At 45.1% G+C, this 24,414-nt stretch overlaps 1 protein-coding gene across 3 annotated transcripts in view; it reads right to left on the bottom strand.

The window, feature by feature from the left end:
• epha8 (eph receptor A8) overlaps positions 1 to 24,414 on the bottom strand; it is a 331,222-nt gene that overhangs the window by 68,735 nt on the left and 238,073 nt on the right. For 2 of the 3 annotated variants that reach the window (XM_078425132.1, XM_078425134.1), the window contains exons 7-12: positions 15,077 to 15,239; positions 13,441 to 13,537; positions 9,345 to 9,412; positions 7,382 to 7,507; positions 6,296 to 6,481; positions 1,484 to 1,545 (exon numbers count right to left, since the gene is read on the bottom strand). In XM_078425132.1, the coding sequence (XP_078281258.1) occupies positions 1,484 to 1,545; positions 6,296 to 6,481; positions 7,382 to 7,507; positions 9,345 to 9,412; positions 13,441 to 13,537; positions 15,077 to 15,239 (702 nt within the window). The remainder of the gene's footprint in view (positions 1 to 1,483; positions 1,546 to 6,295; positions 6,482 to 7,381; positions 7,508 to 9,344; positions 9,413 to 13,440; positions 13,538 to 15,076; positions 15,240 to 24,414) is intronic. The other variant, XM_078425133.1, reaches the window with a different exon arrangement.

The raw sequence follows: 24,414 nt of genomic DNA, 5'->3' as shown, positions 1-24,414 counted from the left end.
AATACCATTGCAATTTCAAGGTGTATTGCTATTGTGTATTTATGAGGTGTTGGATGAAAGCACAGCAAAATATATAAATCATATTTTAATAACATTTTCTTATTACCACTGAATATAACATTTCCGCAGGATGTCTTGGTTTTGCTTTCCCTTCCACTGACGTTTTCATTTCACTTTTAGTGTGAGTGGGCAGAAAGATAATGTTATTTGGCTTTATTTCCAGGGTTGGATCCTTTGGCTGGTAATAGATGGATTTAGTTTTAAAATAAAATTTGAGTCACACTCTGAACTGTGCGCATAACTCCTGATCCACAGTCACATTATAAATGGCAGTGTTTGTAAAATCTAATTTAGAACAATAGATTTAAGCATGACCGCTATGAAATATAGCCCTACTTCACTTGAGTGCTTCATTGAATAAACTCAGTGAAGAAGTAAACTTATTTATAGGGAGGAAAGAAATCTGAAAAATAATTGAATCAGTCAGGAAATTGATTTTCCACTCATTTCGAATATTATCCTTACTTTTAATTTAGCTCCAAAGAGCAGGAATCTCTGAAGCTATCTAACTCAAATATTCAGCAGAGTAATCAATGCAAACAAGTGCCTGGAATTTATATTTTCTAAGGTCTAGTTTAGAGATACGTCGTGGAATCAGGCCCTTCGGCCCATCGGGTCCGCACCGACCAGCGATCCCTGCGAGGCACAGCGGGAGAAGGGAAAGACATTGTGGCCTTCCATCACAGTGAGGAGAGGACTGGAGGAGACTCACTGTGATGGATGTTTCTTTGATGGATGTTTCTTTTTTGTGTGTTTTTGGGGTTGGGTGGTTTGATGCTTTTATGTTTGATGTTTGATGTTTGATGCTTTTATTGTTGGACTGTGTTTTTGGGGGTTTTGGGGTGTGTGATTTGAATGCCTATTTAATGCTTCTATTGTTGGACTGTGTTTTGGGGGGTTTTTGGGGTTGGGTAATTTGGGTGCCTGTTTAGTGCTTTTATTGTTGGACTGTGGGTGATTGAATTAACATTTTGTTCAAGATGGCCGCGCCGTTGTGTTTGGCTGCCTGCCACTGTATGTTTCTTTTTTTTTCCTAGTCAGATGTGCAGCACTTTGGTCAACGTGGGTTGTTTTTAAATGTGCTATACAAATAAATTGACTTGACTTGACTTGACTTGACTAACACTACCCTACATACTCTAGGGACAATTTTACATTTATACCAAGCCAATTAAACTACAAATAGTCAATAGTCAAGTTTATTTGTCATATACACATAAATGTGCAGTGAAATGTCTATGTCTTTGGAGTGTGGGAGAAAACTGAAGATCTCTGGAGAAAACCCACGCAGGTCAGGGTGAGAAGGTACAAACTCTGTACCGAGAAGCTCCCGTAGTCAGGATTGAACCTGGTTCTCTGGTGTTGTCAGATTTTAACCAAGTTGATTTAATGTCCTGCTGTGTTTAAAGTGTGATGAACTTACCCTCAAAAATGAATCCAAGGACCCATTCTCCATGTAGTCTGTAACGATCATCACTGGTTTGTCTGTAAATGAGATTGCCGCAAAGTAAAGCAAGGGTTTGCATCAGACTGGACAATGAATTATCCTGCAGACAGTGGTGAGACATCATTCAGAATAAAACAGAAAATAAAAGACAAGGATGTTGGGAATACTCATAAACCACATGTCCATTTTCTACAGTAAAACACAAAGAGCTGCAGTAACTCAGCAGGTTAAGGCAGCATCTCTGGAGGGAATGGGCAGGTGACATTTTGGATCTTTAGCCTTTAGAGATACAGTGAGGAAACTGGCCCTTCTGTCCACCAGGTCTATGCCTTACACTAGCACTATCCTACACACTGGGGAAAATGTACAATTTTACCAAAGTCAATAAACCTACTTGGAGTTTTGGAGAGTTGAATGTTTTTGGAGTGTGGGGGGAAAACGTAGCACCCGGAGAAAACCCACGTGGTCACAGGGAGAACGTACAAACTCCGTATAGATAGCACCCATAGTTGGGATCGAACCCGGGTCTCTGGTGCTGTAAGGCTCCAACTCAACCGCTGTGGCACTGACTCTACCTAAGACTGCTCATTCCATCCGTAGGTTCTGCCTGACCTACAGAGCTATTCCAGCACTTTGTGTTTTCCTCAAGATTCTCGGATTTTCAGTTCCAAGTGTGTCCATTTTCCCATCTCTTTCTGGCTTCATCTCCTATTACCAGATGAAAGCCTGGCCTCGTGCCCAGATGTCTGGATTAATGGGTGAGAATGGGTTGCAGCACTTGGTTGCTGAAGCTGGTTGAGATTGGGAATGATACTGTGAGCAAATTTGATCGCATATGAAAAAGCGATAAGGAGGAAATTTCCACATCGTTGCGCACCAATCCAATTATCTTCCATCATTAATAAGTGCGAACTGTGGCACTGTGGCACGGTAGAGTTGCTGCCTTACAGCTCAGGTGACCCGCGTTCGATCCTGATTACGGGTGCTGTCTGTGTGGAGTTTGTACGTTCTCCCCGTGAGTTTTCTCCGGGATCTCCAGTTTCCTCCCACACTCCAAAGACGTACAGGTTTGTAGGTTAATTGGCTTGGCATAATTGTAAATTGCCCCTGTTGTGTGTAGGACAATAGACAATAGACAATAGACAATAGGTGCAGGAGTAGGCCATTCAGCCCTTCGAGCCAGCACCGCCATTCAATGCGATCATGGCTGATCACTCTCAATCAGTACCCCGTTCCTGCCTTCTCCCCATACCCCCTCACTCCGCTATCCTTAAGAGCTCTATCCAGCTCTCTCTTGAAAGCATCCAACGAACTGGCCTCCACTGCCTTCTGAGGCAGAGAATTCCACACCTTCACCACCCTCTGACTGAAAAAGTTCTTCCTCATCTCCGTTCTAAATGGCCTACCCCTTATTCTTAAACTGTGGCCCCTTGTTCTGGACTCCCCCAACATTGGGAACATGTTATCTGCCTCTAATGTGTCCAATCCCCTAATTATCTTATATGTTTCAATAAGATCCCCCCTCATCCTTCTAAATTCCAGTGTATACAAGCCCAATCGCTCCAGCCTTTCAACATACGACAGCCCCGCCATTCCGGGAATTAACCTAGTGAACCTACGCTGCACGCCCTCCATAGCAAGAATATCCTTCCTCAAATTTGGAGACCAAAACTGCACACAGTACTCCAGGTGCGGTCTCACCAGGGCCCGGTACAACTGTAGAAGGACCTCTTTGCTCCTATACTCAACTCCTCTTGTTACGAAGGCCAACATTCCATTGGCTTTCTTCACTGCCTGCTGTACCTGCATGCTTCCTTTCATTGACTGATGCACTAGGACACCCAGATCTCGTTGAACTCCCCCTCCTCCTAACTTGACACCATTCAGATAATAATCTGCCTTTCTATTCTTACTTCCAAAGTGAATAACCTCACACTTACCTACATTAAACTGCATCTGCCATGTATCCGCCCACTCACACAACCTGTCCAAGTCACCCTGCAGCCTTATTGCATCTTCCTCACAATTCACACTACCCCCCAACTTAGTATCATCTGCAAATTTGCTAATGGTACTTTTAATCCCTTTGTCTAAGGATAGTGTTAATGTGCGGGGATCGTAGGTCGGCGCGGTCTGGGTGGGCCGAAGAGCTTGTTTCCGCGCTGTTTCTCTGAACTAAAACTAAACTAGACGATCATTATCAAAATGTGAACTCTCGAAACTAGGGTGGCCACGTCAGCCACTCTATGGACTGTTTGCTGCTAAATGGAACTCCAATCTCGGCAATCTATGATGTTATGGCATTCACGTGCAGACCTAGATCTGGAACCTTGCCATTCATTCATTCATTCATTCATTCATTCATTCATTCATTCATTTCACAAGAACAACACTCTGCACTTTATTCACAAATAACGAACAAGTTTGCAATCTCCCACACTGGATATATCACCCAATCAAAAGGACCCCATCTTAATCCCACTTTAGATGACGTATTTCATTTGTACTTTGACAAATTGACCCATTATGCATTCAAGCCAGACCCTTTGGTTTTGAATCATGTGGATATGTTGGTCCGAGTACATAACTTTGATCAGTTCTTGTGAATTAAATGAAGGGAACAGTTCCCAGGAAATGAACTCGTGACGAGATTACAGTCAACGAAAGCACATCAATAGAATCTCATTAATAACTGATTTTCCGTGCGTCAATAACAAACGTTATTTCACGGAAAGAAAAGATGCCAATTTATTTCAAATTAAGTGCATGACTGCTTCCTGTGTGGAGGATGATGGATCTCAAGCAAAGTATTCTAGATTTGGGTCAAGTCGTAAACCTTCACCAGAAATTGGGTCAGATGTCAGTGGAGGGGTTCTGCCTCAAGAATGGACTGGCCGCAACTGAGAACTTTCCTGATCTTCCAATTGGAAAGGGCAGGACCAGAGCAGTTTCCCCATTTGCTTTCTCTCCTTAATGAGGCTACTTGTGAGAGAGACCACGAGAGGGGGTGGCACAGTGTCGCTGCGGTAGAGTTGCTGCCTTGCAGCACCAGAGACCCGGGTTCGATCCTGACTATAGGTTCCGCCTTGTACAGAGTTTGTACGTTCTCCCCCTGACCGCGTTGGTTTTCTCCAGGTACTCTGGTTTCCTCCCACACTCCAAAGACGTACAGGTTAATTGGCTTTGGTAAAAATTGTAAACTGACCCCAGTGTGTAGGATGGTGTTAGTGTGTGGGCATCGCTGGTCGGCGGGTCGATGGGCCTGTTTCTAAACTAAACTAAACAGGCATTGAGGGTGATCAACAGATTAAAATCAGCAGAATGCAAGACTGGGGCATCCCTCGTTTTGTTTGATGGATAGAACCCTAAAAGGCTGAGTGCTGGCACTCAACAGGAGAGAAACACAAACGTAGACTCAAAGGGTTGAATGATCTCCTTCGGCAAAGGAATCATTTTATAATTCTGTGGTTCTATTGAGGACGGAAGATGAAAGAATGGGTCGACTGGGCTTGCAGTCACTGGAAATTAGAAGGATGGGAGGGGATCTTATGTAGAAACATATAAAATTCTTAAAGGATTGGACTGGCTAGATGCAGGAAAAATGTTCCCGATATTGGGGGAGTCCAGAACTAGGGGTCACAGTTTAAGAATAAGGGGTAGGCCATTTAGGACTGAGGTGAGGAAAAACTTTTTCATCCAGAGAGTTGTGAATCTGTGGAATTCTCTGCCACAGAAGGCAGTGGAGGCCAATTCACTGGATGTTTTCAAGAGAGAGATAGATTTAGCTCTTAGGGCTAAAGGAATCAAGGGATATGGGGGAAAAGCAGGAACGGGGGTACTGATTTTGGATGATCAGCCATGATCAAATTGAATGGTGGTGCTGGCTCGAAGGGCCGAATGGCCTACTCCTGCACCTATTTTCTATGTTTCTATGTAAGATTCACACAGCAGCTTCAAACCCTGGAAACGTGACTGCCGACAGACAGATTCACGCACGAGATGAATTAGGCTGAGCTGGCTTGCGGACAAATATTTTTCCGTTTTTAATTGCAAGAAGAAAGTGTGTGTGAGATTGATGATCTGCTTTTTTTTGTGAGGCATTCAGTTATGTCGCTGTAAAGGGCAAACGGACTAAAATACACCATACATCACCGAGTCTCCAGGCATTTGCCTGTTGATTTCAAAAGCTTACGTTAAGCACATTTTTAAGTATTTTAGGTTTGCTTTTCCATTATTACAATATAAGCACCCCTCGTCCTAATTCTAACATGCAGGTGCTATCACGCTGTAAAAACATTTGGACAGGTACATGTGTAAGAAGGAACTGCAGATGCTGGTTTAAACTGAAGATAGACACAAAATGCTGGAGTAACTCAGCAGGTCAGGAAACATCCCTGGAGAGACGGAATGGGTGATGTTTCGGGTCGAGAGCCATCTTCAGACTGACCAAATTTAGTTTAGTTTAGTTTAGAAATACATCATTGGAACAGGCCCTTCGGCCGACCGAGTCCATGCTGACCGTCGATCGCCCGTTCACACGAGTTCAACATTATCCCACTTTCCCTCCAGGGGCAATCTACAGAGGTCCATTAACCTGCAAACCCCCTCGTCCTTGAGGCGTGGGAGGAAACCGGAGCAACATACTGCTTCGGTGTCACATAGAAGCAGCTCCGAGGAAAATCCATGCCGATTAATTTATCTCCAACAAAACAGATATTACAGTCACATATCTTCGATGTTAAGAAGAGTAATTGGTCTCCTTGAAATTACTACCACTTTGGTACTCACTTCGTGTAACGACTCCCTCCAGGCGGATGATATTGGGATGGTCAAATTGCCCCATGATGCTGGCCTCACTCAGGAAGTCACACCGCTGCTTCTCCGAGTATCCCACTTTGAGAGTTTTCAACGCCACGGGGATCTCTCGTTTCGCCGGCAACTTCAGACGGCCGTAGCACACTTCACCAAATTCACCTGGACAACAGTCATGTGACGAAAGCAAAGGTTCAAGTCCAGTTTAGTCTATTGTCACGCGTACCGAGGTACAGTGAAAAGCTTTTTGGTGCATGCTACCCAGTCAGCAGAAAGGGATGGCAGGACTTTCATATGAAGAAAGGCTGGATAGACTCGGCTTGTACTCGCTGGAATTTAGAAGATTGAGGGGGGATCTTATAGAAACGTACAAAATTCTTAAGGGGTTGGACAGGCTCGATGCAGGAAGATTGTTCCCGATGTTGGGGAAGTCCAGAACAAGGGGTCACAGTTTAAGGATAAGGGGGAAGTCTTTTAGGACCGAGATGAGAAAGTTTTTTTTCACACAGAGAGTGGTGAATCTGTGGAATTCTCTGCCACAGAGAAGGTAGTTGAGGCCAGTTCATTGGCTATATTTAAGAGGGAGTTAGATATGGCCCTTGTGGCTAAAGGGATCAGGGGGTATGGAGAGAAGGCAGGTACGGGATACTGAGTTGGATGATCAGCCATGATCATATTGAATGGCGGTGCAGGCTCGAAGGGCCGAATGGCCTACTCCTGCACCTATTTTCTATGTTTCTATGTTTCTAAAGACAATGCATGATTACGTTCAATCCATTTACAGTGCGGAGATAGATGATAAGGGTATAAGGTTTAGTGCAAGGTAAAGCCAGCAAAGTCGGGTCAAGGATAGTCGGAGGGTTCAAGGATGACATGTTGGCACTTAGAGAACAATATTGGCTTAATGTTCAGTTCTACTTAAGTCAATGTATGTGAATATTAAGAAAGTGACACAAATGTCCCCAGGCATCAGAGTAAAGGTTATTCATGGCCTAAGAATAAATAAACGCTTCTGCAATAATGATATTCATTGCTGAAAGGAAAACAAAATGAGCTTCTTACCTGAGCCAATCACTTTCTCAATCTTTATTCGTGACGCCTCTATTTCTCGGGCAAATTCTCGGACAGCTTGGCCTGGGTCTTCGTAGGTGTGAGGGTCAACATAAATCTTTGGGTCTGGGAATCTGACTGTCAAAGCAAAGACATAACAGTTTTTGTGACACTATTTCAAGTATTAGGGTGAGATGTGAATGAGTATCAGATTTGGTGTAAGAAAATAACTGCAGATGCTGGTACAAATCGAAGGTATTTATTCACAAAATGCTGGAGTAACTCAGCAGGTCAGGCAGCATCTCAGGAGAGAAGGAATGGGCGATGTTTCGGGTCGAGACCCTTCTTCAGATTTGGATTGAGTATCAGAATATCTTCAACACACTGAACAGGTTCCCCACCTCATTGAATGAAAAATATAATAAAAATGGTTGGGTACTTGACATTCAGTTAAACTCTGTAAGAAGAATGACCTGGGTAGAAAATCGTTAGAAGGTTGCTGAAGCTAAATGAAAATGTACGCAGTCTATAAAGAGCAGCATAATATACAGCATGTTGCACCTCACAGATGACTAATTGGGATGAAGAGACTAGTTTGAGAACGGTTCCTCATTGAAGGATGAACAGGATACAGAGCAGGAGTAGAACACTGTGGTTTACTGGGTGTCAAAGGTCACGAGGAGAAGGCAGGAGAATGGGGTTGAGGGGGAAGAATTTTGAAGACATGAGAGGGGAACTTGCAAAGGTCGATTGGGAGAAGGTCTGTTTACAGGTAAGGACAGGCTGGCAAGTGGGTGGCGTTCAAAAGTGAGGTAACAGGAGCACAGGGGCAGAATGGTCCTTCTGAGGGCAAGGCAGGCAAGTTTAGCCTCCCTGGTCGATGAAAGATGCTGATGCTCTGGTCAGCTAAAAGCCGCTATACGTCACATTTAAACAGACCAGATCAAGCAAGTCTCTTCGCAGGTATAAGTGCAGAAGGACACTTAAGAAGACAATTTGGAGGGCAAAGAGAAATGGAGCTGACGGGCAAGGTAAAGGAAGAAGCTAAGAGGTGTGTAAGATCATGAGGGGCATGGATAAAGTGAACACTCACAGTCTTTTGCAAGAGTAGAAGATTCTAGAACTGAAGGGTATAGACTTAAGGTGAGAAGACTGAGATTTAAGAAGGACCTCAGTGGCAACATTTTCACTCGGAGGTTAGCATGTATTTGGAACGAACTGCCAGAAGAATCGAGAGAATTGGATGCAATTACAACGTTTAAAACAAATTTGGACGGTTGAATGGGCGGGAAGAGTTTAGAGAGCTCTGAGCCAAATTCAGGCAAATGGGATTGGCCCAGAATGCCAACTTGGTTGGCATGGACAAGGTGGCCGGAGGACCTGTTTCTGTGCTGTACTGCTCTATAAGGTGGCCAAGGGACATGTTTCTGTGCTGCACAGCTCAAAAACTGTACATGAAAACTCTACATATGTTGAAAGACTGGAGCGACTTGGCTTGTATACACTGGAATTTAGAAGGATGAGAGGAGATCTTATCGAAACATATAAGATTATTAAGGTGGTTGGACACGTTAGAGGCAGGAAACATGTTCCCAATGTTGGGGGAGTCCAGAACAAGAGGCCACAGTCTAAGAATAAGGGGTAGGCCATTTAGAACTGAGATGAGGAAAAACAAATTCAGTCAGAGAGTTGTGAATCTGTGGAATTCTCGGTCTCAGAAGGCAGTGGAGGCCAATTCTCTGAATGCATTCAAGAGAGAGCTAGATAGAGCTCTTAAGGATAGCGGAGTCAGGGGGTATGGGGAGAAGGCAGGAACGGGGTACTGATTGAGAATGATTAGCCATGAATGGCGGTGCTGGCTTCAAGGGCCGAATGGCCTCCTCCTGCACCTATTGTCTATTGTCTATTGTCTATTTGATTCTCCGTTAGCTATTTCAGCTTATGTCGATACATTAAATATTACTCCTGGACTTACGGTGTCCATTTTGGTAATACATCTTTTCCTCATCGGGATCCTGGAATGCTTTACTGTACCCACACCTTCTGTAAGAAGAAACAAAAATCATATTACTGTAAAGCCAGAGACCCCAGTTAGATCTGTAACATAGTGCAGAGGATTATGATTGGCATATGCTCTGGGGCTGTATTTAATGTTTGGACCAGAGATTAATGTGCCATCAACGTAATAACTTTTTGTAAAAGTTTTCTTAGAAGTCAGATCTATGGCTCCTGATAGCATGTCTGCATTGTTACGCACAGGACTGGAGAGATTATTGGACATGATAGAACCTGTCAAATGAGAATTTCAGAAAATGTCTCTCCCTTTCCACAGATGTCCCCTAATCCAATGAGTGTTTCCTGTTTTTATTTCATATTTCCAGCACTTGTGTTTTTTTTACTGATTTTCACTTACATTGTCACTCCCGTCAGCGCTTGCTCTGTTCAGCAAAATAATGTCTGACGATCTAGAAAAAAGTCATCCACGCATTTATTTCCTCCTGCCTGGACTACTGCAACTCCCTATACACTGGGATCAGCCAATCTTCCCTGTCCCGCCTGCAATTGGTCCAAAACGCCGTAGCGAGACTCCTAACGGGTACCTGTAAAAGGGACCACATCACCCCGATTCTGGCCTCTCTCCACTGGCTCCCAGTACGGTACAGAATCGATTTCAAGCTCCTCCTATTTGAATACAAAGCCCTATTCGGGCTTGTCCCCCCCCCCCCTCCCCCCATATCAAAAATCTTCTAACCCACCACTCAAACTCCAGGTCCCTCAGGTCGGCCGACTTTGGGCTACTGACTGTCCCGCGGTCTAGGCTTAAGCTCAGGGCTTATGACCGCGCTTTTGCGGTTGCAGCACCTAGACTGTGGAACAGCATCCCTCTCCCCATCAAAACTGCCCCCTCCATCGACTCCTTTAAGTCCAGGCTCAAAACCTACTTCTATTCCCTAGCGTTTGAGGCCCTCTGAGGGGGCGCTGTGAACTGTTTATGTATGTGCTATTAGGTTTGTGTGCTATTGTATGTTCTTTTTTAGTACCTGCACTGATGTACAGCACTTTGGTCAATGTGGGTTGTGTTTAAATGTGCTATACAAATAAAATTGACTTGACTTGAATGTCCAATATTTGCTCAATTCTGTGTCAGTCAATTGAGAGCAGAAAAGAATGATGTTCAAATAAAACATGTGATTTATTGGAATGGAAACCGAGAGAGCATTGGAAATGCTCAACAGGTCCAGTAGAATGTGTAGAGAGAGAAATAGAGTCAACTAAACATTCAAAGGCATCAAGTGTTGGAGTATCTTAGCGGGTCAGGCAGTATCTCTGGAGGACATGGATAGTTAACTTTTCAGGTTGGGGCCCTTCTTCAGACTGATTGTGGTGGATGGAGGGGGGGAGGGTGAAAGATGGAAGAGAGGTGGGGGCGGGACAAGCTGACCATTGAACATTCAGTTCTGACAAAAGGTCATTGGACTTGAAACGTTAACTGAGTTTCTCGCTCCAAAGATGCTGCCTGACTTGCAGCGTATATCGAGAACTCTCACAGCACAAGAAACTAGGAGCAGGAGGAGACTACTTGGCCCCTCATGCCATTCAATATGATCCTGGCTGATCTATGCTGGACTTAACTCTGCTTCTGTGACAATTCCCCATAGCTCTCCATTCCTCAATGTTTCACATAATTACCTCTCTCCCTCCACTATTTAGTCAGAGGGTGGTGAATCTGTGGAATTCATTGCCGCAAACGGCTGTGTGGAGGCCAAGTCAATGGATCATTTTAAGGTGGAGATTGACAGATTCTTGATTAGTACGGGCGTCAGGGGTTACAGGGCGTAGGCAACAGCATGGGGTTGAGGGAGAAAGATAGATCAGCCATGATTGCATGGCGAAGGAGACTAGATGGGCCGAAGGGCCTTATTTTGCTCTTCGAACATATGAACTTGTGCACTCCTTATACATAACTAATGGTTGGGGACCTTCAACACCCCCAGAATTCCAGAGATTCACTAACCTCTGAGAGACAACATTTTGATCACCGCACTTTTAATAGACCAGCCACTTATTCTGAAGCTATGTCCTCTTGCTCATGTTTTTATTTTAGATTTTCAGCATTTGCATTTTCCTGATTTCCAACATAATTAATTAGCTCCACTCCAGAAAGTGATTCTAGAATGCGTGGATTTACTGAGATTTACTGTCATGTTCCTCTGTTTGACTGTTCGTGTTAAGACCACCATGAGGTGCACTGAGGATAGGGTAGAGGAGCACGTGCAGGTGACTGGGGTACAGTGGGATCTTTTCTAGGACAGAAGTGACCTGTACAAGAGTGATGGGTTGCACCTGAACTGTGTAGAGGGATTTGCTAAAGCTACTGAGAAGGGTTTAAACCAGTCTGTCCGATGGGTGGGACCCAAAGTAGGAGTGAAGCAGATGAGAAGGTTGAGGCAAATGCAGAAGTTAAAGAGACCATGTTTAATCTGTACGGAGTTTGTACGTTCTCCCCGTGACCTGCGTGGGTTTTCTCCGAGATCTTCAGTTTCCTCCCACACTCCAAAGACGTACAGGTTTGCAGGTTAATTGGCTTGGTAAATGTAAAAATTGTCCCTAGTGGGTGTAGGATACTGTTAATGTGTGGGGCTCGCTGGTTGGCGAGGACCTGGTGGGCCGAAGGGCCTGTTTCTGTGATGTATCTCAAAACTAATCGAGTGGATAGACAAGTGCATGGTTGGGGGGGAGGGAAGACTAATGGCTTAAATTGCATTTATTTCAATAAGGTCGATAAGGTTGATGAACCCACTGCACAGATAAGAACATGGGACTTGGATACTACAGCTACTACAGAAGCATGGCTGGGGGAGGGAGAGGACTGGCAGCTCAATGTTCTGGGTACAAATGCTAAAGGTGAAGAGATATTTTTAGTTAGGGAGGCCTCTTCTCCTTCCCAAATTTCTTTCCTCCCCCCCTTACAATAAGTCTGAAGAAGGGTCCCAACCCAAAACATTACCTATCCATGTTCTCCAGAGATGCCTCCTGACCCGCTGAGTTAGTCCAGCACATTGTGCCCTTTTTCCCTACTCAATATGTCCAACCAGCAGAATAACAATCAGCAAAGCCAATAGGAGTACTCCAGCCAGTAAGGCAAGGACACTGGTCAATCTGCATCTGCAGTCCCTTGTTCCTACATCAACCCGTATAAAGTTTGGTCTCACAGCTGAGTCCAGTTCGGGGCACTGAGAAAAAAGATGTTAAGCAGTGGAGGAACTTGGGCTGTTCAGCTCAGATGGGTTGGGAGGTCATTGTAGGAACTGATCGAAAACCGTCAAAGGTATGCACTAGATTTCCATGGAATTTAACTTTTAGATAATACAAGATAGAGTCAAACCAGAAAAAGGTCACTCTCAAGAGGGAAGGCCTTTCACATCAAAGTGTGAACATTCTTCAGATGGAATTCTAGATGGACTTATTTTACTAATCATTAAACATAACGAAGAGAGACGATGAAGTGAGACCAGAGGACAAATTAAATGCAATGAAGAAAGAAGGATGGTTCAAGGCGGCTGATCCAGAACATGGGCCAAATGGCCTTCTCCATTGTGCCAGAGGGGCGGCACGGTGGCGCAGCGGTAGAGTTGCTGCCTTACAGCAAATGCAGCGCCGGAGACTCAGGTTCGATCCTGACTACGGGTGCTGTACTGTACGGAGTTTGTACGTTCTCCCCGTGACCTGCGTGGGTTTTCTCCGAGATCTTCGGTTTCCTCCAAAGACGTACAGGTTTGTGGGTTAATTGGCTGGGCAAATGTTTTAAAAAAGTTGTCCCTAGTGTGTGTAGGATAGTGTTAATGTGCGGGGATCGCTGGGCGGCGCGGACCCGGTGGGCCGAAGGGCCTGTTTCTGCACTGCACCTCTAAAAAATCTAAACCAGGCAATGGGTATGTTCTAAACGGAATAACAAGCCTTTCTGAGAAAGACCTTGGTTGGCATTGTACTGAGGACCTCTGCCAATAATAAATAAAATGAAGGCGGAGTCAGGGGCCGTGCCAATGATTACGTTATTTCCCCACATTTACCTTTTCTTGCAGATAAACATTGCAAGGAGAATGATAAGCCCCATCACCAAAGCAAAGCAGATCCAGATTATTGTGGTGGTGTCATATCGAAGGGAGACTAAAGGAGAGAGACAAAACAGTTGTTAAAATGATATAGCCACTCTGCATAATTGGGCAGCAATTAAACAAATGAAAAACCAGACATTTTCATTTAAGAACCAATGTTGAGCATACGTGATGCCAATTTCTAGTCACGCAATTGATTTTCCAATGGTTACTGTGCAGGTCAATTTTAATCAAAATGACCAATTAAACAGCCATCTGAATAATAAAGAGGGCTAAATAGTCTCAGGGTACTAATGACAGACTTTGGGCAAATATTGTACTGCTGTCGAGCTTCGCAATGTTTGCCCTTTGGTCAGCATGGTGACTTTGAATGTGTACACTATAACCCACACTCAACAAAGGCAGCAAAGGCAATGCATTCACGTGTGGCCTGTTGAGCCTTTCACATCCATCACAGAGTGTAATCTGTGCATCACCTGGGGAGGGACAACTCGCAAGTTCCCCACGAAACATTCATCCATCAAAGAAACAGTGCCAAGGATGGTTATAAATCTTAACTTGACATCAACTCACAGGACAGGACTGAGGAAGGCAATTCATATCGGAGGATGTAGGTTCTATGAGAGGAGTGGGTGCCTGGATTGTCGGGGTGCGGGTTCCAGCAATGTCGGGGCAGATTGCTGGGATGGAGGAGTTGACACATGAAGGGGCGGACGCACGTACTCAACGGTCAGGATGAGAGGTGGTCTCAGGATGAATCTGTGGGTGGATGCTGGCCAACCCAGTTATGGTTTAGCCCACAGATAGACTCAAAATGCTGGAGTAACTCAGCGGATCAGGCAGCTTCTCTGGGAAAAAAATGGATAGGTGACGCTCAGTCTGAAGATGGGTCTCGACCCGAAATGTCACCCACTCCTTCTCTCAAGAAATGCTGCCTGTCCCGCTGAGTTACTCCAGTATCTATCTTAGGTGACATTTTGGGTCAGGACCCTTCTTCGGACTGATGTAGCCCAGATTGGTTTAGCCCTGCCTCGTTTTGGGGCGAAAGGGTTCATCGTTGAGATGACGTAGGTCATATGGACATGACCAGGAAAACCAGAACCGGGGGGGGGGAGGTGAGGAGAAGAAGGGAGGACCTGGCATGGGGGAACCGCCGTGAGGGGGAGGAGGGGGGAAGAACAAAGGAGTCACTTTGTAACTTTGTCAGCGCCCTTTATGTGGTGACTCTTTGCATACCTTTGGTGTGCAAAACAATGAATTTCACTGTGACTTGAAGTATTCATTCATTCATTCATTCATTCATTCATTCATTCATTCATTCATTCATTCATTCATTCATTCATTCATTCATTCAAGTCTAGCCCCCACCACTGCTCTAACGCTCCACTTGACATCTCTAGTCAAGTCAAGTCAAGTCAAGTCAATTTATTTGTATAGCACATTTAAAAACAACCCACGTTGACCAAAGTGCTGCACATCTGACTAGGAAAAAAAAAGAAACATACGGTGGCATACAACTCCTCCTCCAAACATACAACTCCTCCATCCCAGCAATCTAACAACGGTGTGCCGGATGCGACGTGGCACCTACCTATTTTCCCAGTTTCAATCTCGACAGTCTGACTGAAACGACCACACCCAGCTGATGTTCGAGCTCGCACCTGAAATACATAACGGGTTCCAGGTTTCAGGTTGGAGACAGTCACACCTGTCCCCCTGGCTTTCAATGTGGAGTAGCTCTGCTGTTCCTTACCCTGTGGGACAGGAAAAAAATACTCCATTTGAGGAGCAGCTTTCGGTAAACCATAACGCAAGACACTGAATGCAAAATTAAGCGATAAAAATCACGAATAGGCCTTACAGTTCTGGTCGGACCAGGTTCCATTTAATTTTATCACATGACCATTCGCAGTAACACGCACCCCCACCCTCCCCCGCCACCGCCCCCCCCCCCCCCCAATCATTTCCTCCTCCCACCCTCCCACACAGCCTCCATCTCCCTAGATGCGTCCTTCTTTGTTCGAATAAAGCCTTCATCAGTTCTCGGCACCACAATATTCACAGTCCTCAACACTCGAAAGGCCACTCCAACCTACGCATGTTTTTTGCAGTAACTGCACAGGGAGTGGCTCTGTTGTCTTTTACTTCCGATCTGTTCCCTGTGAGGCTGGCCGGACAAAGAGCTATGTTTCACAGGTATTTATTCACAAAATGCTGGAGTAACTCAGCAGGTCAGGCAGCATCTCGGGAGAGAAGGAATGGGCGACGTTTCGGGTCGAGACCTTTCTTCAGTCTGAAGAAGGGTCTCGACCCGAAACATCGCCCATTCCTTCTCTCCTGACCTGCTGAGTTACTCCAGCATTTTGTGAACAAATACCTTCAAGTTGTACCAGCATCTGCAGTTATTTTCCTACACATATGTTTCACAGGTTGTTCACGGGCTGCATTTGGAAGAATAATCTGAATTCTGGGGAAGTCCAGGGCAAGATTAAAGTGACACGAGGAAGCTTTCTTTTAAATTTTACACCGGCAGGTAGTAATGGTCGGGAATATACTGCCAGGAGATAGGTTCAGAGAAAGGAAGCTGGATTAACTCAGCGGACCGTGAAGAGATGCAGCACAGTTTTCAGCCCATTGATCCCACACTGAGCATTGACACCTCATTTTTACACTAATTTTACACTGCGGCACTGTGGCGCTGTGTATCTGCCAGCATAATTCCACTCTGCATTTGGTCAAACCAACATTCAGCACACGATTCTTAAATGCAACCCTCTCAGAGGGCTTGAATGAAGCCGAGTCTGCCTGAGAAAGACTCGTTAAAAGCTCTCGAATAATTGGAAAGCCTCATTTTAAATAAAGTGCGAGAGGTTTCAAGAACTCATCCAAAGCAACTTCTCAAAATGGCCAAGATGAATTATCTAAGGTAGACACAAAATGCTGAAGTTACTCAGCGGGACAGGCAACATCTCTGGAGAGAAGGAATGGGTGACGTTTCGGGTCGAGATCCTTCTTCAAACTGATCCTATCTTCGGTTTAGAACAGTATCTGCATTTCCTTCATGCACCAGCTGAGTTATCTCCTCTTTAAAATCACTCCCATTTTGGGTTTCTGTGGCACACTCCCTCATACTCAGTGCAGCACAGGAGTTGGGCTACATTTTGCATTTGCATTAGGCAGCAGGATATCTGTTCAGTGTCACTGGTGTCAGCATAAGGTCTTCCAGGGAGACAGACTGTGGACAGCTGTATTTTTGTTCGGTCTCCAGTGTGCATGTGTTATGGTTCAGTGAATACTTTACTGACACTTAACAATAAATGCATTAAAATAAACCGCAACTAAAAACCAATTCCAGCAAAATGAGCGCTGTTCGCCCCGAATGGAACCTTATGGCAACCGCACCGCACCAAGGGAACCCCATCTAGCTCAACTTAAAATTTAAATAAATATATATTTGAAATAATCAACAACGAGAGTAAATATTTTCAATGGGAGGCTTTCCCTGTGGAACGGAATGTCTCAGAACGGTCTAATGTTGCATCTGCCCAGGTCAGTATTATTGATGATGTCTGCATCTTGCATTGCATTCTCCTTCAATCATCGTTCCCTGCAACAACATTCCTTTAAAGCAGGCCTTGACATTGTGCTGTTATATAAATGTGCAAGGCACTGCCAGAGGAGAATGACTTGAGAGAGACTCTGGTCAGAAGTGAATTGTTTAAATGACTCAATCACCTGGATTCTGCTCTGAATTTATATTGATCAGCATCAGTTCGGTTGGATGAAATAACAATAGACAAAAGGCTAGTTGGGCTTCATGTAATTTGTCGCAACGGGTTTGATTAAATGGCACAATGGTGATTGTAACGGCTCAAAATTGTATGTTAATGCACAATAAGTTCATGAGTTCTCGGAGCAGAATAAGGCCATTAAGTCTGCCACGTCTACTGTGCCCTTCAGTCATGGCTGATCTATCGTTCCCCCTCAACCCCATTCTCCTGCCTTCTCCCCATTACCCCTGACACACGTACTAATCAAGAATCTGTCAATCTCCTCCTTTAAAATATCCATTGACTTGGTCTCCATTGTCATCTGTGGCAATGAATTCCACAGATTCTGACCCTCCTACAACATCATACTGCAGTCAGTGGAAACAGGCTACAGTCCAACAGTGCTGATTCCTGATTGATGTAGACTTCATGCAAACTAGTTGACAAAATGAGTTGAAAGGAACTGCAGATGCTGGTTCATACTGAAGATAGGCACAAAATACTGGAGTAACTCAGCGGGTCAGACTGCATCTCTGGAGAAAAGGATTAGGTGGCGTTTCGGGTCGGAAGCCCTCTTCAGACTGAAAAAGAGAGAAGGCCACGCAACCTTGCACCCCTGTCGTTAGCGCATCTTCCCCAGCCAACAATGGACCATTATGGACTCTGCCCTTCCTGAGGTCATCTGTTGCCGGCCCTGTTTTGTTCTGGCCCTTCTCTATCTTTCAGCCTGAAGAAGGGTTCCGACCTGAAACGTCACCTGCTCCGTTTCTCCAGAGATGCTGCCTGACCCACTGAGTTGCACCAGCTTTTTGTGTCTATCTTTTAAATTAGTGAACAGTCTGAATGATTTCATGGAGGCAAGGCAGGGGCCCACATGGGAAGCACTGGGATACTGAGGTGAATGTTATCAGTGAGTGAAGAATTTCATAACCCCTTATAATACAAATAGCACACAAAGCAATATTAGCTTCAATTCCATATGAAGTAGAAGTCACTCGGTACTTTGACAAGCAATGCTCATGGTTTGCAAGTAATTTGTCTGCTGTTTATATTTCTATCACGCTGATGTATAATAAAATTATCGGGATGTAATGCAGGTGCCCAATCTAATCCTGTCAGTTTCCTGTTCAGTGAGTGAGATTCAAGTTATCCTGAATGTCCCAGCTCACGGTCAGGCTGTGTGGCGTCTCCGTGTTGTGTGTTTTATTGGTTTAATAACAGGTCACTCCGTCAATTTGTAGCCTCGAGTTCAGTCCCAGCAGCAATCGCACCTCCATGGGCAATCAATGGGGAACTCTGCAGCACTGGCGGCTGATCCAGTGGGCAGCTTTGGAGATCAATCAGGGCCAAAGTGCAGCCCAGGAGGCCTCAACTGCGCGTGAATGAGGCGCGATGAGTGAGGAACACAGGAGACAATCGCTGGACCTGCCAGTCTTGTCAGAGTGACGCTCGGAGGTTTGGAGCCGGCAACGACCTCGTCTCTCTCTGGTCGTTGCTCTTCTCCTCAACTAAATCTTTTCAGTTTAGGTCCGAGCTTCTCTCCAGTAATACAAATACGCCTTAAAAACAGGAACTGACTCTACTCTGGAGATCCACGTAAGCTATTGCGAGGACACAAAGTGCTGGAGTAATTGCGGGCAGCTCAGTGGCGCAGTGGGCAGAGGTGCTGCCTTATCCCGCGGTCTAGGCTTAAGCTCAGGGGTGACCACGCTTTTGCGGTTGCAGCTCCTAGACTGTGGAACAGCATCCCTCTCCCCATCAGAACTGCCCCCTCCATCGACTCCTTTAAGTCCAGGCTCAAAACCTATTTCTACTCCCTAGCGTTTGAGGCTCATTGAGGAGGCGCTGTGAACTGTTTTGTATGTGCTGTTATGTTTGTGTGCTACTGTATGTTTCATTTTTTCCTTAGTACCTAATCAGATGTACAGCACTTTGGTCAACGTAGGTTATTTTTAAATGTGCTATACAAATAAAATTGACTTGACTTGACTTGACTTGACTTACAGTGCCAGAGACCCAGGTGCGATCCTGACTGTGGGTGCTGCCTGAACGGAGTTTGTATGTCCTCCCTTTGACCGTGTGGGTTTTCCTCGGGGGCTCCGGTTTCATCTGACACTCCAAAGATGTACAGGTTTGTACATGTTAGTAGGTTAATTAAAATTAACCCTAGTCCCTCGTGTGTAGGATAGTGTTAGTGTACGGGGATCGCTGGTCGGTGAAGACTCGGTGGGCCATAGGGTCTGTTTCTGTGGTGTATCTCTAAACTAAACTAAACTCAGCGGGTCAGGCAGCATCACTGGCAGCATCCATACTGGAGAGGTGGCGTTTCGGTTCCGACCTGAAACTTCGCCTATCCATGATCTCCAGAGATGCTGCATGACCCGCTGAGTTACTCCAGCACTTTGTGTCTTTTTTTGTGTGTAAACCAGCATCTGCAGTTCCTTGTTTCTACGTTATTGGGAGCCGTGCTTGCATTAGCTTTATTTAAGTCCCTTCAAGGTCTTACAAAACGGTAATGGCAGTAAGTTCTCAACAAATGGGCTCTCGATGTCACCCGTCTAGCAAGAGAAATGCCCTCTGTTCGGGATCTGCATATTTGTGCACTGGAAATCTGGGCCACCGCTCTGACTCGGTGCCTTCTGCTTCAATGGCGAGTGGCTGGAAGTTTATCCTGTGCCTGAATAATATTATGTTGCCTCCTAAGGTTCTTAATTGCACAATCCGACAGTCTGATAGAAAGGCTATTAATTACGACTGACCAGATGGTTTGAGTGTAAGGCTGATGGCACCCTTGAGGCAGAGAGGAGTTTCTGGCCTGTATTTTACATGGTGCACTGGTTACCAGATTGTGCGATTCGTTTTAACGTGCGGAATGATCCATCACAACGAAATGGGATTGGATTGCTCCTTTCCCTTTCTACATTTTCAGGGAGTTCTCCGACACAGCTTGTCACAATGAAGGAAAAAATATATATAGAATAGAACTCTTCAGGGCAGGGGAAAAAACATTAATCAATTTTATCAACAAGGCTCACTGACCCAGTCCCTGCTCAATCTCTCAGTATCATCATGGGGAATTTCATCATCTGCTCAGGTGAATATGGGAGAGTTTAAACTCTGAAGCACTAACTTACTTATGACCAATCCGAAGACCATTCAACCCATCAGACACATGCCAGCTCACGGCAGAGTAAACCTGTCAGTCCCATTCCCCTCTCCTTGTTTCCCTCTAGCCCAGCAAATTATCACTCTCATCTTTGAGGAATAGATCGGGTAGATGCACGGAATCTCTTGCCCAGAGCAGGGGAATCGAGGACCAGAGGACATAGGTTCAAGGTGAAGGGGAAAAGATTTAATAGGAATCTGAGAGGTAACTTTTTCACACAAAGGGTGGTAGGTGTATGTGTCTGTGCCTGTGTCTGTGTCTGTGTCTGTGTCTGTGTCTGTGTCTGTGTCTGTGTCTGTGTCTGTGTCTGTGTCTGTGTCTGTGTCTGTGTCTGTGTCTGTGTCTGTGTCTGTGTCTGTGTCTGTGTCTGTGTGTGTGTCTGTGTCTGTGTCTGTGTCTGTGTCTGTGTCTGTGTCTGTGTCTGTGTCTGTGTCTGTGTCTGTGTCTGTGTCTGTGTCTGTGTCTGTGTCTGTGTCTGTGTCTGTTTAAGACTCTGTGTCTGTGTCTGTTTAAGACTCTGTGTCTGTGTCTGTGTCCATGGTTAATGTGGGACTCTCCTCCCACCTTGTGCCATTTCAACCATGCCTTGTAATTGATAATTCACGACCAATTTATTTGATTGAAAAACATTATGACTTGCCTTTCAAGAAAGAAAAAGATTCCTTTCCTATTCTAAATGGGATTTGACTTAGTTGGAGGATGCTACAGGAGGGTTTCTGCACTGCATCTGACCAATACAACACATGCAGTACACAGTGTCATTTTTTGATCCAGCAATTAATTTGTGACAATATTTTTGCAGCTCCGCAATCCACAGACTTTGGAGCATAGTTTGTTAAAGTGAGTGCAACCTGAGATGACCACATTTGTTATTGTTACTCTCTTGTCATTTCCGTCTCCCACAATACATGAACAAGATTTCAAATCAACGCATCTCAATGCAGTGATGCACGAGTGTGGCATTAGACGCAGTGTGTTGGCATCTGTAAGGTGAATCAAGGGCTTTCGAGGTGTAAAAGGGGAATTCCAAAATCTCCTGAGTCGCAGAATGTGGCAACGTATGCAGGCAATAGAGGTGCAATTTTTCTCCAACATCCCAAATATGTGCTGTTAGGTAAATTGGCCACAGTGACTTACGCCTTAACGCACATGAGTGGCAGATGAATCAAAGAGGCGTTGATGGCCAGGTGAAAGAGAATAAAGTGCAGGATTACAAGGAATGAACTGGGATGAGATGGACCAGATTGAGCAGCCATGGACCTAAAAAGGTTAAAATGTGTCCTTCTTAGCTTTGTAAAGTGTAAGATAAGTTAAGTTGAGGTGGCTGCTGTTAGCAAGGCCATGCTCACTGAAATCTGCCATAGTCTCAATCCATCCAAATTCAAAGCAAGCAAAGGACAACGAACAGATACGATGATGAGAGGCATGGATAGGGTAGACAGTCAGAACCTTTACATCAGGGAGGAAATGTCAAAGACTAGAGGGCATAGTTTTAAGGTAATTGGGGGATAGTTTAAAGAAGATATGTAGGGCAGGTTTTTTTTACACAGAGGGTGGCGGGTGCCTGGAATGTGCTGACAGGGACAGTGGTGAAAGTAGATATGAAACTAGCCTTTAAGAGGCTTTTAGATAGGCACGTGGATATACAGGGAATGAGGGAAATGCATCATAAGCAGGCAGAGCAGATTCACTTGGCAACCTATTTGTGGGCCAAAGGGCCTGTTTCTGTGTTGTATTTATATGTACTTTGCTAAATGTTTTCAAGGTTGACCATGATATAACACATGGCATAAGAAAATAACTGCAGATCGATTTATTCACAAAATGCTGTAGTAACTCAGCAGGTCAGGCAGCATCTCGGGAGAGAAGGAATGGGTGACGTTTCGGGTCGAGACCCTTCTTCAGACTGATGACGTCTGACATGGTGGGTTTAGTTTAGTTTAGTTCAGAGCATGGAAACAGGCCCTTCGCCCCACCGAGTCCGCGCCGACCAGCGATCCCCGCACATTAGCACTATCCTACCCACACTAGGGCCAATTTACAATTATACCAAGCCAATTAGCCTACAAACCTGTACGTCTTTGGAGTGTGGGAGGAAACCGGAGATCCCGGAGAAAACTCACGCAGGTCACGGGGAGAACGTACAAACTCCGCACAGACAAGCACCCGTAGTCAGGATCGAACTCTGGCAGTGCAAGGCAGCAAATCTAACCTGGGAAATATTTGAAGTCTAATTCATGTTTTCTGTGTGTTTGGCTGATACTGCTGCAACCGAGGTTTTCATTGTATCTGTACCTCACCACACTTGTGCATATGACACTAAACTCACTCGCCTTGACTGTTTCAAGACTTTCTCTGCATTTTTGCAAATCATAATCCCTGAGGATTCATATTCCAGTGGAGTCGAGGCCATTTCCTTCTTGCCGTCAGGAGTGTTATTGATTGAGAAAACCCATAAATTTCCAACAAATGCAGTTTTCCTGTTGAGGAGGTTCCAGTTATCTGCCTGACCACAGCACCACACTCTGCAGCATGTTTATGTAGCCATTAGAACTTCTGCTTTACATCTGCAGCTATAATTCCTCCCTTCAGTGCCTTGCCTTACAGAGACGGATCGATCTGCATCTAGATTCCGCAAGGCAATTTGGCTGAAATATTCCCCTCTTGAAGGCATCATTTTAGACGCTGTTTGATTCTTGATCAATCTTGTTACATTTATATTGCATCTTTAATATCCCGAGGCTTTGCAGAAATAACATCAAACAAAATTTGACCGAGCCGCATATTTTAAAAAAACAGATGCGTAATAAACAGGGAAAGAGGCAGAGATTTGAGTTGAGGTGGGAATTTCAGAGCTAAGAACACGAAGCTGAAGACACTGTCATCAGTGTTAGAGTGATAAGGGTTGGCACGGTGGCACAGCGGTAGAGTTGCTGCCTTACAGTGCCAGAGACCCGGGTTCGATCCTGACTATACGCACTGTCTGTACGGAGTTTGTCCGTTCTCCCCGTGGCAGTGTGGATTTTCTCCGGGTGCTCCGGTTTCCTCCCACACTCCAAAGATGTCCAGGTTTGTAGGTTAATTGGTTTTGGTAAAAATCGAAAATTGTCCCTAGTGTGTAGGGCAGTGTTAATGTGCAGGGGTCGCTGGTCAGTGCGGACTCGGTGGGCCGAAGGGCCTGTTTCCATGCTGTGTCTCTAAACTAAACTAAAATAAGATTGAGATGTTGAATTGGAAGACAGGTTGCGCATGGTAAAGATGGAAGGGATTACCAAAGTAAAGGAGGGGCAGGTAAAGGAGGGGCAGGTAAAGGAGGGGCAGGTAAAGGAGAGATGAGAAAACAAAGAAGGGGATTTTTAAAAGAAGCTGTTCCAGAACAAGAGATAAAATAGATCTAAGACCAGCGGTGTTTTGGCCTCTCCATCTCTCTCCCTTTCTCCCCATCCCTCCACCACCCAAGTCGTACCAGCTTCAAAGTCGTCTTTGTTGGGTCTCATTGTCTGGACTCATTTTCACCCAGGCCACAGCCTGTTTCCTTTATCATTGATACTTTTTTTGCATATCTTTCATTCACTTGTTCTATATCTCCCTCCTTCACTGTCTCCATCCCTCATTTCCCTTTCCCCTGACTCTCAGACTGAAGAAGGGTCTCGACCCGAAACATCACCTGTTCCTTTCCGACAGGGATGCTGTCCGACCCGTTGAGTTACTCCAGCTTTTTGTGTCTACCTGCGGTATGTTGGGACAACTGGGCTTGACTTTGGTTCAGGTACATGAGCAGGAGTGGCTTTCAGGGAGAGTGTAAGTTGGGAGCACAGAGTGCCCAGGGCTGGGGGACTCTCTCTCACGACTGTGCAAGGCGGTCTCCACCTCATTGCCAGTTCACCCATTTCCAGAACTGCTTTGTCAGTGGATATTTAACGCAACACATCCACTGGTAATCAAGCAGGCAGGTAATTAAAAGTAACATGATACACATGAGTTCTGTATAGA

The sequence above is a fragment of the Rhinoraja longicauda genome, chromosome 30 (genome assembly GCF_053455715.1).
Source record: "Rhinoraja longicauda isolate Sanriku21f chromosome 30, sRhiLon1.1, whole genome shotgun sequence".
NCBI classification, from domain to species: domain Eukaryota; kingdom Metazoa; phylum Chordata; class Chondrichthyes; order Rajiformes; family Arhynchobatidae; genus Rhinoraja; species Rhinoraja longicauda.
The sequence above is the reverse complement of the archived record's forward strand: the minus strand, read 5'-3'. Positions and strand labels throughout refer to the sequence as shown.